This window comes from Lepidothrix coronata, unplaced genomic scaffold (genome assembly GCF_001604755.1).
Source record: "Lepidothrix coronata isolate B3197 unplaced genomic scaffold, Lepidothrix_coronata-1.0 Scaffold154, whole genome shotgun sequence".
Classification (NCBI taxonomy): Eukaryota; Metazoa; Chordata; class Aves; order Passeriformes; family Pipridae; genus Lepidothrix; species Lepidothrix coronata.
This window is the reverse complement of record NW_016690334.1, coordinates 479,890-492,192: the sequence shown is the minus strand read 5'-3', so window position 1 is coordinate 492,192 and position 12,303 is coordinate 479,890. Positions and strand designations below refer to the sequence as shown.

At 44.0% G+C, this 12,303-nt stretch overlaps 1 protein-coding gene across 1 annotated transcript in view; it reads right to left on the bottom strand.

Annotated features, from left to right (window-relative positions):
• Positions 1-12,303, bottom strand: part of ANKFY1 (ankyrin repeat and FYVE domain containing 1) — a 32,280-nt gene that overhangs the window by 11,140 nt on the left and 8,837 nt on the right. The window contains exons 5-15 of the mRNA XM_017828837.1: positions 10,958-11,081; positions 9,338-9,487; positions 8,275-8,440; positions 6,056-6,260; positions 5,172-5,240; positions 4,250-4,449; positions 3,724-3,821; positions 3,115-3,340; positions 2,097-2,195; positions 1,572-1,725; positions 511-679 (exon numbers count right to left, since the gene is read on the bottom strand). Of these exons, the coding sequence (XP_017684326.1) occupies positions 511-679; positions 1,572-1,725; positions 2,097-2,195; positions 3,115-3,340; positions 3,724-3,821; positions 4,250-4,449; positions 5,172-5,240; positions 6,056-6,260; positions 8,275-8,440; positions 9,338-9,487; positions 10,958-11,081 (1,660 nt within the window). The remainder of the gene's footprint in view (positions 1-510; positions 680-1,571; positions 1,726-2,096; positions 2,196-3,114; positions 3,341-3,723; positions 3,822-4,249; positions 4,450-5,171; positions 5,241-6,055; positions 6,261-8,274; positions 8,441-9,337; positions 9,488-10,957; positions 11,082-12,303) is intronic.

Sequence of the window (12,303 nt, the reverse complement as noted above, 5' to 3'; positions counted from 1 at the left end):
GACAAAAACTCTCAAGTAACTTCCTTATGAAGAAGACAGAAGGAGGTCTACTTCAGTCTCCTAAGAAATCTCCTCTTGGATCACCTGTGCCAGAAAATAAATTTACCTTTAAAGTAAATATAAGCCTTTAAAGGCCTTCTTGATACAACTTTAAGATGCAATAAGAACTAGCACTAACACACAGGCATGTTCAGTTTTATTCAGGAAGCTGATCATTACACAAGCCTGGTATGCCATGGACTGATGCTTTCAGTGGATCTTTACTCCCTCCAGGATCTAGATAGTACATTCTATAGTATTTTATTACAGTGGTTGCAAGAAATTTGGCTGTATTTATAAAAGATTTCTGCACAAAAGAGGGGGACCTCTGGTGAAAAAAACCCTCTAAAATTAGTGATATTGGACCACTCTGTTCTTGTCATGCACTGAGTTTGGTTTTGCTGATAACCTCTTTTGTTGCTAGCAAGGTGCACAAAACTGAGACTACATTAAGCCAACTGACAGTCTTACCAGAGTTGATGCAATATCTTCCAGGTTGTTTTCCAAGGCAAGCCACAGGGGAGGATTTCCTTTCTCATCTGGCACGGACATGTCTGCTCCCCTGGTACAAATGGCATCCACCACAAGAGGGAGCTGGTTTTTGATGGCCAACTGCAGGGCTGTCTCTCCGTCCTGTGTCCTGCAGCAGGGACAGTTCCAAGTGTGTTACTACAGTAGTTTACTGAGAAAGCCAAAAATCCCCTCCTCACGTGTGTATTTCTGCTGTGGTAAGGTCATTTCTCTCCAGCCAAGCAAACACACCACGCTCATATTTCATCACAGCTTTGTATTTACCTTTCCTCCCCCCTTTAGTAGCAAGTGATTGATTTTGTTAAGTTGGAAAAGTGAGTGTTCTTAGCTCAGAGACACTCACTGCCTTCAGTGCAGCCATTATTTGAACAAGTTCCTTCAGAGCCAGCCTGCTGCCACAGCAGAGAACAGCTTTGTCTGCAACGTGGCAACACTTCAAGCAACAGTCAAATACCAACTGTTAAAAGCCTGAAGTTAGAACAGCAGCATTAGGCAGTTTGTACCCGTGACATTCATGACAGTATATAGCTTGCCAACTTTCACAGCCAGCCTGTCAGTCATGTAAGCAGACAAATGTTCTGTTAAGTCTAATATCAAGTTGTCTAGGAGATACTCAGGAGGCAAGTTCTATTGGAATCTTGTTGCTGGACCTACATCTAATTGTTTCGGATGGTGGCAAACACGCAGCTCCAACAAGCTGGCACGTGGAAGTTCAGTGCCTCCAGGCCTCTCTCTGGGACTTGAGTCTGTTACAGAGGATTCTGTCTCACTTAGAATTAAGTGGCACCTCCTTCTGCAGCCACTAGAGGAGGTACTGACCAACGGAGCTACACACAGGTCCAAGTTCACACATGTAACCCCTCAGCTGTAGTGCCATAAAACAGTGCCAAACACGTAACTGTGCACAGATCACAGTCTGAAACCAACTTCAAGCAAAGGCATTCATCACCACCTGCTCTAGACACACGTGCAGTTGAGTGTTGGATCAGTTAGGATCTTACCTGACATTTATATCTGCCTGATGTTCCAGCAGGAAGAGGGCACTCTTGCTGTCCTGCCTCTGGATTGCCATGTGCAGCAGAGTCTGTCCATCTGACATGGTGTCATTGATGGAGGCCCCAGATCCCAGCAGCTGAGCTGCTATGGTGTGCATGCCTGAGGAGGTCAAGCTCATTAGTATTTTACTTTTGGGTCTATAAAGCAGATGCACTGAGGACTAACAGAACAGGGTTAACATGCTCAGACAATACAGTGATCTGATAGGAAAATAAGCAGGGAGTTCACAGAGGAAGAATTCCCCAGAACTGCGAGTACAGCTGTGGGCTAGAAATCTTTCACTAAGTCATAGGTGAGCACTCATTTCTAGAAGATGAAGAATCATCTAAAGCTCTCCTTGACAGCTCCTCTCCAGCAGCACAAGCCAGAACATGAACACACACCTGCTGTTTTATCTTTAAAAAAAACTCCTGTTCACAGCACAGCTTCCATATTGTTGTGAATTCTCATCTTGTGTGGAGGGTCCATACCTGTCCAAAGAGCCAATCCCAGCACAGTCTGGTCTCTTGAGTCCTTCAGACTGAAGTCAGGAATAATTTGCAAGTTGTTGGTGGCATGAAGAGCATTAGCTACAAAAAAGCAACAGGAATTAAAACATTCTTGTACTTGACCTGCAGTCACACACTGAAAGCTGCTGCAGCAGCAGTGTTACATTTTGAAGTGGGCTGTTCCTTTAGCAGTCAGTTTGAAAGATCTGAGCAAGATACCTTCAGCTTCCCTGATCTGATACTGCTTAGGATTCAGACAGTATTTCCACTACTGCCTAATCTTAATACTTACACTAAAGAACATTCAATTCTCTAGCTAAGAGGCTTAACCTGTCCCTTTCTACCTGCAATTCCAAATACAGAGGCATATACAAAGCTTTGAGAATGAAGAGTGGAGGCTGTACCAGAGTGTGGTGGCAGCATCCCTCCTCCTCAGCTCCCTGGGATGGATGATATTTACCCCAATTCACCTACTCCCTTCTAAATCTCACTTATGGTAGGAGACAAAGCTGGCCTTCCTTCAGCTGTCAATCTCCCCTCCTGCTGCTAGAAAGAAGCTGAACTAGCAGCATTTGATAAACTCATCTGCCAGTATTTGAGTACTCAAGTTTCAATCCTGTTGTAACTCCAGCATTACCTCGTACAAAATCCTCTTAGTAAGAGTTAAGGGAGGCAGAAATCTCACCACAAAGGTGCCTTTACCCAAATTTTATTCCAGCATTTACCTGAAGCAAATGCTTTGAAGGGATCTCAGTTGTACAAGTAGAACAGAACCCAGGATTAACTGTTCAAGTCCATTATCTACAGTGGAGAATTTACAGGCACTCACAGGCAAAATAATTTTCTAGTCTTAACAAGCAGATGATTTAAGACTATATTTAGCCTGTCTTATTAACTGCTCTACTTTAAAAATGCTTACAGTTTGTCAAACACAGCTCAGGTGCCATCTTGACACACCAATTCCCTACAGCACCAACAGTCTGAACCAGGAAACACCTACCTTTTTGTTCCAGGATGACTGACACCACATCTGGGTGATTGTAAGCAATGGCCATGTGGAGGGGAGTTTGCAGATAAACATTCTCTGCTGTTGGAGGAGCAGATGCATCCTTCTGCCCAAGCACTGCTTCTGCTGTCTGGATGTTGGGATTGGCTCCTTGCTGCAGGAGTTCTGCTGTCAGGTTTGCCAGGCCGTGCCTGCAGGCTGTGTGCAGGGGGGTTTCTCCCTTTAATAAACAGGGTGCTGGGTTAACAGCTGGAGACATGCAGAGAAGCAGCTTTTAAACTACTATTCCCACAAGAACGGGTGTGAAGAGCTTCACTCCTAGTAGCTGAAGCTCCTTAGGACTTACAAACTACTTAAGTCAGCTTTTATTAAGACCTATCACACCAGGCACTGAGGGAGGTGTTAGAAGCATGTTAACAACTGCTGATGCTGCAAGAACAGTGCCACAAGAAGGGGTCTGATCACCAGTAAATACCTGAAAACATGCAAAGGTTCACAAAGTGCTCCAACTTGCTTTAAGCTACAGTTTAGCAATGAGAGATCTCTGCTGGCTTATTTCTGAAGAGCAATCAGGAAACTTTCAGTCTAAGTTTCTGCTTTTACCCGTTTGTTTTGGTGGTTGACTTTTGCTCCATGAGTTGCTAGGAAGAGAGAAGCTGCCTCATTTCCTGCACCAGCTGCCCTCTGAAGCAAGCAGTTTCCTAAAGAAAAACCAGGAACACTGTCAGAGTGCTATTCCAACCACATTTTGATACTAACAAGTGTGCTAACACCTTCCCCACTACCTTACGACACTGAAGTTTGAAGTCAACAAAGAAAATCTTGCCTATTAGTAGCCCCCTTGCAACTCTGGACTGGCACATGCACTACCATTTAGCAATTACACATTTTGAAACTCTAAAGAGGATATTAGAACCTGGCAATGAGTCCAGATTTTCTGTCACTTCCTGCAAGTCCAGCTCAGCCTGGGGCTGTCAGTGCTCCAGCTCTGGGTAAAGCTGCTACCACCTCCCATTTACTGTGCAGCAAATGCTGTTGAAACCTCATCCAGCTCCTCTGAGTGCAGTCAGCATTAAGCAATTAACTTACAAGCCTTTCACCTACACAGAAATACAAACCTCTGGTTTACCTGTCACTGTGTCTGGAGCATCTGTGTTGCTGCCTCGTTGGATCAACCTTGCTGCAAAACTGTTCTCATCAAAGGAGGTTCCATTCACAACAGGGGCATCCTCGAAGGGGTTCACAGACTGATCAGACGACACAGTGATGTACTGAACTGCAAGCCACAGAGCTGTGCTTCCTTCATGATCCTTCAGCTCCAAGTCTAGTCTAAAAATAAGAGTTAGTGTCCCCCAGTTTATACCTTAAAAAGTGGTTCCCCATCTCAGCTTAAGTTTCAAGAGGCTGAACAGCTGTACTAGCTCATCTCGTACCTCACTGACAACTCCTGCTTGCCAAAAAACCTGCTGTAGCTCCAGTTACCTCAGAGAATATGGGAATACTCTGAAAAAAGCACAGCACCTTCTAGGACTACCAGAGTCAAGCTTACTGCTCCCAGGAGAAGTGTGGCCCTGGTAGATCTGGGCTCCCACTAAGTATAGCAAAGAGGCAACTCCTTTTTGTATTTAAGTAAACTGTGTGCAAGAACTGCAAATTCAACTGCAAAGAAACTGAGTCAAGCAAAGTGTTCTGCTTCACCACCCTAAGAAGTCACCTGTGGCAGCTTTAAGCAGAACCCAAGAACATATTGAGACATTTCAAGAGTATTATCACTCCTTTTAGCTCCACTACAAATGGATGTTACTACATAACCTTTGAAATGATTTCATCCTCTTTGAAAAACACAAGAGATTCAGTTTGCTGCTTCTCTACAGTAGGGCAAAAACTCACGTGGCTTCTGGCACGTTTAGCTATGCAAAGCCCTTACACTTTTGCATCCCAAGCCTATTACTGGTCTTACTATAAGGCAAAGAGGCACAGAGGAGTTGTTAAACCAGGTTTCATATATTCACTGTACAAGGTAATGTGTTTTACATGTAAAAGGAACTTACTGCTTGCACTGGAGCAGCTGACTGAACACAGGCTCGTTCCTGACCACGATGGACACGTGTAACGGGGTCCTGTAATTGTAGCCAAAAAGTACAGTTACATCAGGAACAAGAGAGACACTTGATTTTGTCCCTGGTCATCAACATGCCCCTGCAGATTTATGGGCTTAACTTCTGTCTTTGCTTTCAGAAGGGCACAAACACATCTCAAAACAAAGAGCAGTCTACTCTTCCAGTGGACACGCTTTCAAATAATTTGCTGTAAGCAACTCAATGTAAGAGTCAACTTTCAAGGAAGAAGCACAAGAGCTTGATCTATTAGAACTGTGTACACACAGTTTTTGTGCTTCTTGTGCCCTGGAGTTTATCAGCTTGTGTACAGCTGATATACTCCAAGTCTTCTATATTATTTTATACACTTGTGTGCCAGCCCAACCTAACCTGTGAAACAGCTTCCTGAAACAGGCCCTGCACTTCAGATGAACACACTGCACATACTGGCTTGCTTTGAGGTAATTTCAGTTTCCCTGACAGCTTCAAAGGGAAGTATCTTTCAGAAATACTATTTGGCATCTTAGCTGGCCTTCTTTACTGTTCAGTGATTCAATAAAGGCAAATTAACTGTGTGTCATGTGTCCCAACACCATCAACTCACCCCAGCTTTCTGTAGCGGGGCTGTGTTTAATTGGCCATGACAGGGAACCATTCAGCCTGCACAGCTTTCTGCTCTGAGTGCTGCCCACAGGTCTCCAACTGGCTCCACCAATTCACCCTTCCTGCTTTCCAGTCTCAGCTGTGCTTTGCTGACAGACCTGAGCAGGTTCTCAGCACCTGATCAGCACAGCACAGTCTGTTAAACTGCTGACTTGGCTTCCCCCAGTATTTACCTGCCTTTGTTGTCCTGCATGTTCGGGTTGGCTCCTGCCTGCAGGAGGGACTCTGCAATCTGTGCCATCTCTGCCATGACATCAGGTGAGTGCTTCTTGGGGCTGTAGGATGCCACGAGGTGCAGAGGGGTCTCCTGGTCCCCCAGTGTAGCAGCATTCACACGGGCACCGTTCTTAATGAGAAAGTTTGCAGCAAATTTATCTCCTTTTGGGAGACAAAACAAGATTATTTGTGGATAGATACACCCTATGTACTTTATACTCCAGAAAACAGATACACAGGATTTCCCTTCAGACCATACATTCATTCCAACACAAGAGTCTGCTCCTACAATGCCTTAGCAATAGGCAACTTCAACCCTTCACTGCAAAGTCAGGACTAAAATATTTCACAAGCCCTTGGAAAAAGTGTTTTGCCCACAGGTGACTCAAGTTCACACACGAGTTTATTATTATTGTGATACTGAATTTGCTAGTTCCTCCATCTAAACAATCCATTGCTGCTTTAATTGACCACTGGACAAACTGTGACACTAAACATACAAGTATTGTTTTCAACAAAAGGTGCCATTCCAGGGCATCAGTCAAAAGTGTGTAGTTGAAGTCAGTCACCTGTTCAGTGCTGCTACACAAACAAGCAGTAACACAGCCTTTGCTCTGGAAGGCTTAGCTCCATTATATATAGGATAAGGCCTTCAGCAGTTCAAACCCACCATGCACAGCATTCCCAAGAACTCCCTCTTGAGAGCTTCTCAGGAGTCAGAGCTCAGGCCCACTGAGACACATGGAAGCTTGGACTCGAACCACCAGGGTGCAAACAATGGCCTCAGGGTCATATTTCATATTAACCACCCTCACTCCAAAGACTACCTTGAACAGACACAGTCACACCTTGTTAGGCCTGAATGCACGACTGGAGAACAAAGAACAGGGTTCCAATCTATATTGCTGTATTATCTCTGCCAACGAAACCCCAAATCCCATTTTCTGATTCCCATGTCTGACATTGCCCCACTCTCCAGCGATCAGAAGTGATAAGAATCACGTGGCAAGTTCAGACAATTTGCTTTAGCTCCATTTCCAGAACATAAGATTGTTAACAGTGATTGATTCACTGAAGCTGTGGTTACTGAGAAGCAAGCATTCATTCTCAGAGCCCTAGCTCAGACTGAAAGCAGACAGCACAACCAGAAGACAAATGCCAGCATTTGCTGCAACCTTTGCAGTGCTCTACAGGCCTGCAGCCACCACCACACTGACCTATGCCTAGAAGGTCTCCTACTCCTGCTCAAGTTTCATTCACAGGATCAGCCACCAGCTTTACCCTGTTTAGATGTGTAGGAGATTAAAAGAAGAAGTTGGGAGCTGAGTTTAAGTTTTTTGAGCCCAAAATAACTTCTAGGAGTCCCAGAGAGTTTGCTGTTAAAAATAAACTCATGCTTGGCTTTCTGGAGCAGAGCTGCCAAAGACATTGCAGGAAACCAGCAGCACGAGGTGTTCACTGCAGATTTTTCCCACACTTTGACCACAGGCCAAGATGCTGCTGATCCAAAGCCTTCAGAGTGCTGTGGCCATGGCAACCAGGTCCTGCTGTGCTCCAGTTCTCATCAGATGCATTTCCCACTCTAAGGTGGAGATCAGCTCAACATAACCCTGTCGTTGTACTCAGACTCCAGTGGTAACTACACTACTATTCAGCAGAGCTTTGAAAATATTCAGACTGGACAGAGGCACCTCCACTTGCTCCTCATCTTCTTTCAGTCACATTTTCCTCCTCTAGGACTGCTGTGCAGTAGCACAGCCCCTTGCTGTTAACCAGCACAAAGAAGCATATGGTCCAAGTCTAGAAAAAGATTTCATCTTTGTGACTCTCATGCTGTCACACTCAATTCAACTATTTGTCACACAGACATGGTATTGTCAAATTAGAATATTCCCAGTGTCTCCCTACATTTCTTCCTTTAGCAGGCAGTGTTCTACTGGTTTGCACCTGGATGGCAAGTGGCACAAGTTTCCCCAGCCAGCAGCCTGGTCTCAGATCCAAAGAAGAGTCTGTTTGCTTTTGAGTTTAAAAAAAAAAAAAAAGAAACAGGACAAAGTCTATCCTTCACTACAATCTTCTAACTGAAGTGACAACTACAATGTGACACAGGAACAGACTTAGGAGTCACGCTGGGAACAACTGGAAGTTAATAAAGCTTCATATCCCATGTCCTTACCCCTCTGGATGGCTTTGTGCAGCAGACTCCAGCCTCTCGTGTCTGCCCTGTCCACGTCAGCCTTGTGGTTGACCAGGGTAGTGGCAATGCCCTCCAGCCTTTGGGCCAGGGCCAGATCCAGAGCAAGGTCTCCATTGTGATCCAATTCATTGAGCTTCCCAGGAAGCTGCAACACAAACACGGTGCACTGACACTAGAGACAGGCTCACCAGCCCAACTGAGTGTTTTAACAGCCCACTCCATGATCAGCACAGTCAGCCCTCCAGCTCCAGTGCAGAATCCTGGTGGTGTGTTTTGGTGAGGGCACCCTGCCCAGGGACAGTCACTGCACCACAGGCAAAGCTGCCCAGAGGGCTGTTCCATGACAAATCAGGAGCTGTGTTTGGAAGCCTTGTCCAACTCACAGAAAGCAGGACTAGTGCACTCAAACATGTCACCAGATAGGCATATTCCATGTAGGAAGAATCATTCAGTTATTCCTTTAAGATACCTCAAATCCCACCTGGATTAGCACCTAGGGGTGTTACATACCAGCAAAGTCCCAGCTTCCAATTAAGATTTGAGGCAACTTAAAGTACTAATTGAATAATTCTTGATAATTAATACTTGAATTCTACATTATTCCTTGTTGGGGGATATCTTATTTGCTAGTTACTTAGAGTTTTCACCCAAACAGAACAAACACCTGTTACTTCAAGCCTTCAACAGAAGAGGGAAAGCATCTGTTCCAAGAAATGATTCTTACTGAACTGCCATAAAGCAGCAAAGTTGACTATTATACCATTCTGTTTTAAATGTACATGGTAATATCAGATAAGGGATTTTATTACACACAGTCTGTTGTATGCAGGGTGTTTCAGAAATGTTATGAATCACTTCTGAATTATGTCTTCATGGAGCCTCTGTTGCTAGACCTCCATGACGTGCACAGAAGTAGCTGTGGCAATATTAAACATGCAAGTTAAGAATTAGTGAGAAAAATCAGTAACAAGGTTCAGACTGGGAGTTCAAAGCCAGTTACCTGAAACACCAAATTCTAGGAGACAGATCAACTCAGTCTCACCTGTGAATCCATTTCTATTAGATACAAAAAGACCACATCTTCTCTCTCCACTTTAATAGCCTTATGCAGAGGATATTCTGTCTTGGACTTGAACATTTTGTACAGTAACTGGGCACTCATGCTGCTGAAATCTTCCTTACGCAGGTCATCCTGGGAGCAATTAAAGAGAAGGGTAAGCAACACTCCTGTTTTATTTATAGACAAGGCATTGCACAATGGAATTCTGAAGTTCACAAAACAAGCTCAGTGAAAAGTCCCATTTTGGCAACGTTTTGGCAGGAACAATCCAAGATAACCTTTTAAGATTTAATCAGGAAGTTTTAAATCTTACATTTTAGTTTCAAGATCACTTAGTGCAATTTTTCTTCCTTTCTGTCTACAGACATGGAAAACCAGCATTGCAGCAGACATCATGGTAGATTAACATCTAAGCTTAAAAACAATCCTCTATCTGGGCTTATTCTTAATTCTGACAAAAAAAGGCCTACAACTCTTGAAAACTGACAACTCCTCAGAACTTCATAAAATTATCAACAAAAGTAAACAGAAACTTAGGGGTATAAAGACCTAAATGAGTTAGTGCTCATTTGACTAAACAGAAACCACCTCATTTTCAGGTAGAATTAAGCATGAAAAGTTAGGAACCAGAAAGGGTCAACAGTTAAAAGTGCTGACCCACAGGTTCAGATACAATAATCTTTTTTTATGCATTAACATATCAAAGCTTGTGCCTTAGTATCAGTCAAAGAAAGAAACATCCACATCTGGATGATGCATTTTAGGTTTAGAATAATCTAAATCCCCACACACAAGTCTGCTGTTGACAAGCCTTATTGAAAAGGCCAATCCACTACTTAGTTAATCAAACTTTCTTCAAAATAAAGAGATCAGAGCAAGTGAAAGTTCCAAGTTGGTTGCAAGACCATTTGTCTCTCCCTCCATTACTGAAGATAACTTCCCTGGCTTCCATGAATTATTTATAGAAGTAAAAGCAGGTCTGGGATTTGTGACCTGTATAGACAGAGACCAACTATGGATGAACTTCTAAACAGTTTGGAGTCCAGATTTGATAAACAACCCTCCTGCTTATTAGAACAGTCCCTTTTCTTTGGCTCAGGAAACTGAGACACTTTGTACAGTGAAATAGTTCCAAGGAACAGAACAACTCTTCAGGTTATGAGCTACTCCCCTCCAAGACATTCACACCACACAGACAACAGATACAACCTCTAAAGACAATTAAAATCTCTCAAAGGAGCCACTTTAATGTTCTTTGCTTCAAACATATAATTGTAAAGAACCCCAAACAACACAGTGGCAAAAGTACATGTTGCAAAGATAATCAGGACAGTTGGGAAGGGAAAAGTCACCCTGCCTCAGAAGCAGCCCCAGAACTCACACTAGGGCTCAGCTTTTCATCAACACTGCTGTCAGTATAACAGGTCACCTTACTCACTGCAAGTTATCAGGAATCCACGAAATCCCCATCCCAACTGGAATGCTTGTAACCAAGAGATACTCCTGAGGTTAGACACTGCAGTAAGTTAAGCAAAATTCTCCTGATTAAGTTCCTATACTGTGCAAGCATTTTTGCTCTGGTTTCCTCCTGCCAGGACTCACCCAGTGACTGGCAATGATCTCTGCACAGTAGTTCAGGAGGGTGCTGGCACTCAGCTCCTCAGCAGTCTGGTAGAAACGGATGCAGTTCCTGACATTAACTAGTGACATGACTCCTTTTTCACATCTGTCAAAACAGGAAAGCCAGTGGTCAGTAATCCAACAGCTTTGCTGCAATCACTGTCCCATGTTCTAACAGTGTTCCAATACTCCTTTTCCTAGATGCCAGCAGAAAGTGGTTTGGACTTGCTTTACCATAAGGCTGAGCAGCATAAACATACTTCAGTCAGAAGCCCTGAGAGCAGCTTCCCTAAGAGCAGACTTCCATTGGAATCCATCCAGCCACGGGCCAGGGTAACACCACACTGCAGGAATCTGCAAGTGGGGACACATCCCAGTTCTCCCAAGGGCACAAACTGCAGTTCATTCACTGCTGTGAAGGAGGGGAGACGTGCATCTTCATGAGTCCTGCAGTGATCACAGGCAGGGGTTGTTCAGATTGGATATTGGGGAAAATGTCTTCATGGAAAGGGTGGTCAGGCACTGGCACAGCTGCCCAGGGCAGTGGTGGAGTCACATCCCTGGAGGGGTTTAACAGACGTGTGGATGTGGCACTTGGGGACATGGGTTAGTGGTGCCCTTGTCAGTGCTGGATTAATGGTCAGATTTGATCTCAGAGCTCTGCTCCAGACGAAACAATTCCCTTATTTTATGATTCCATACCTACCAAGACATCTAATAATTCCCAGTGGCATCCTACACATGGACCTGTCACTAGACTACCATGAGCAGACACCTGCTAAGTCCACAGTACAACATGAGGACAGCTTTTAGGCTGGTACAAAGCTTGAAGGCAGTTTTAGCACTGGCCTTACAGATACCAACATCTTTGGTCAGCACACTTGACAGCAGTTTAGTCTGCTTCATGTTGGAGGCACACAAATCATAGATTATGGATGTCATGTACTGCTACAGACACCCCTTGGGCAAAAGATTATTCTATCAAAGGATACTCTGACTAAACCCAAGGCTTTGAAGTTGTACAAAACTCGAAGAGGTTTCAACTTGTACATTCAGGCTTCTCACTAAATGGCTTTTTAGAGCACTCCATCAAGATGACAATCCAGCCTCTACTAGAATGGTAATTGCAATCTCAGAATGGGAAAGCATTGCACTGTTACATTAACCTTATTTCTGAAGAAAAGTTACCACCAAGATGCACAGAAGAGCAGCTATTTCAACTGAAATGTCACCTATGCTATTTTAATACTGCAAGCCACCTCACACTGACTCTTCCCAGTGTTCTCTAACAATTCCTTTCTTGCAACTCTCCAGAGCCTGGTGCTATT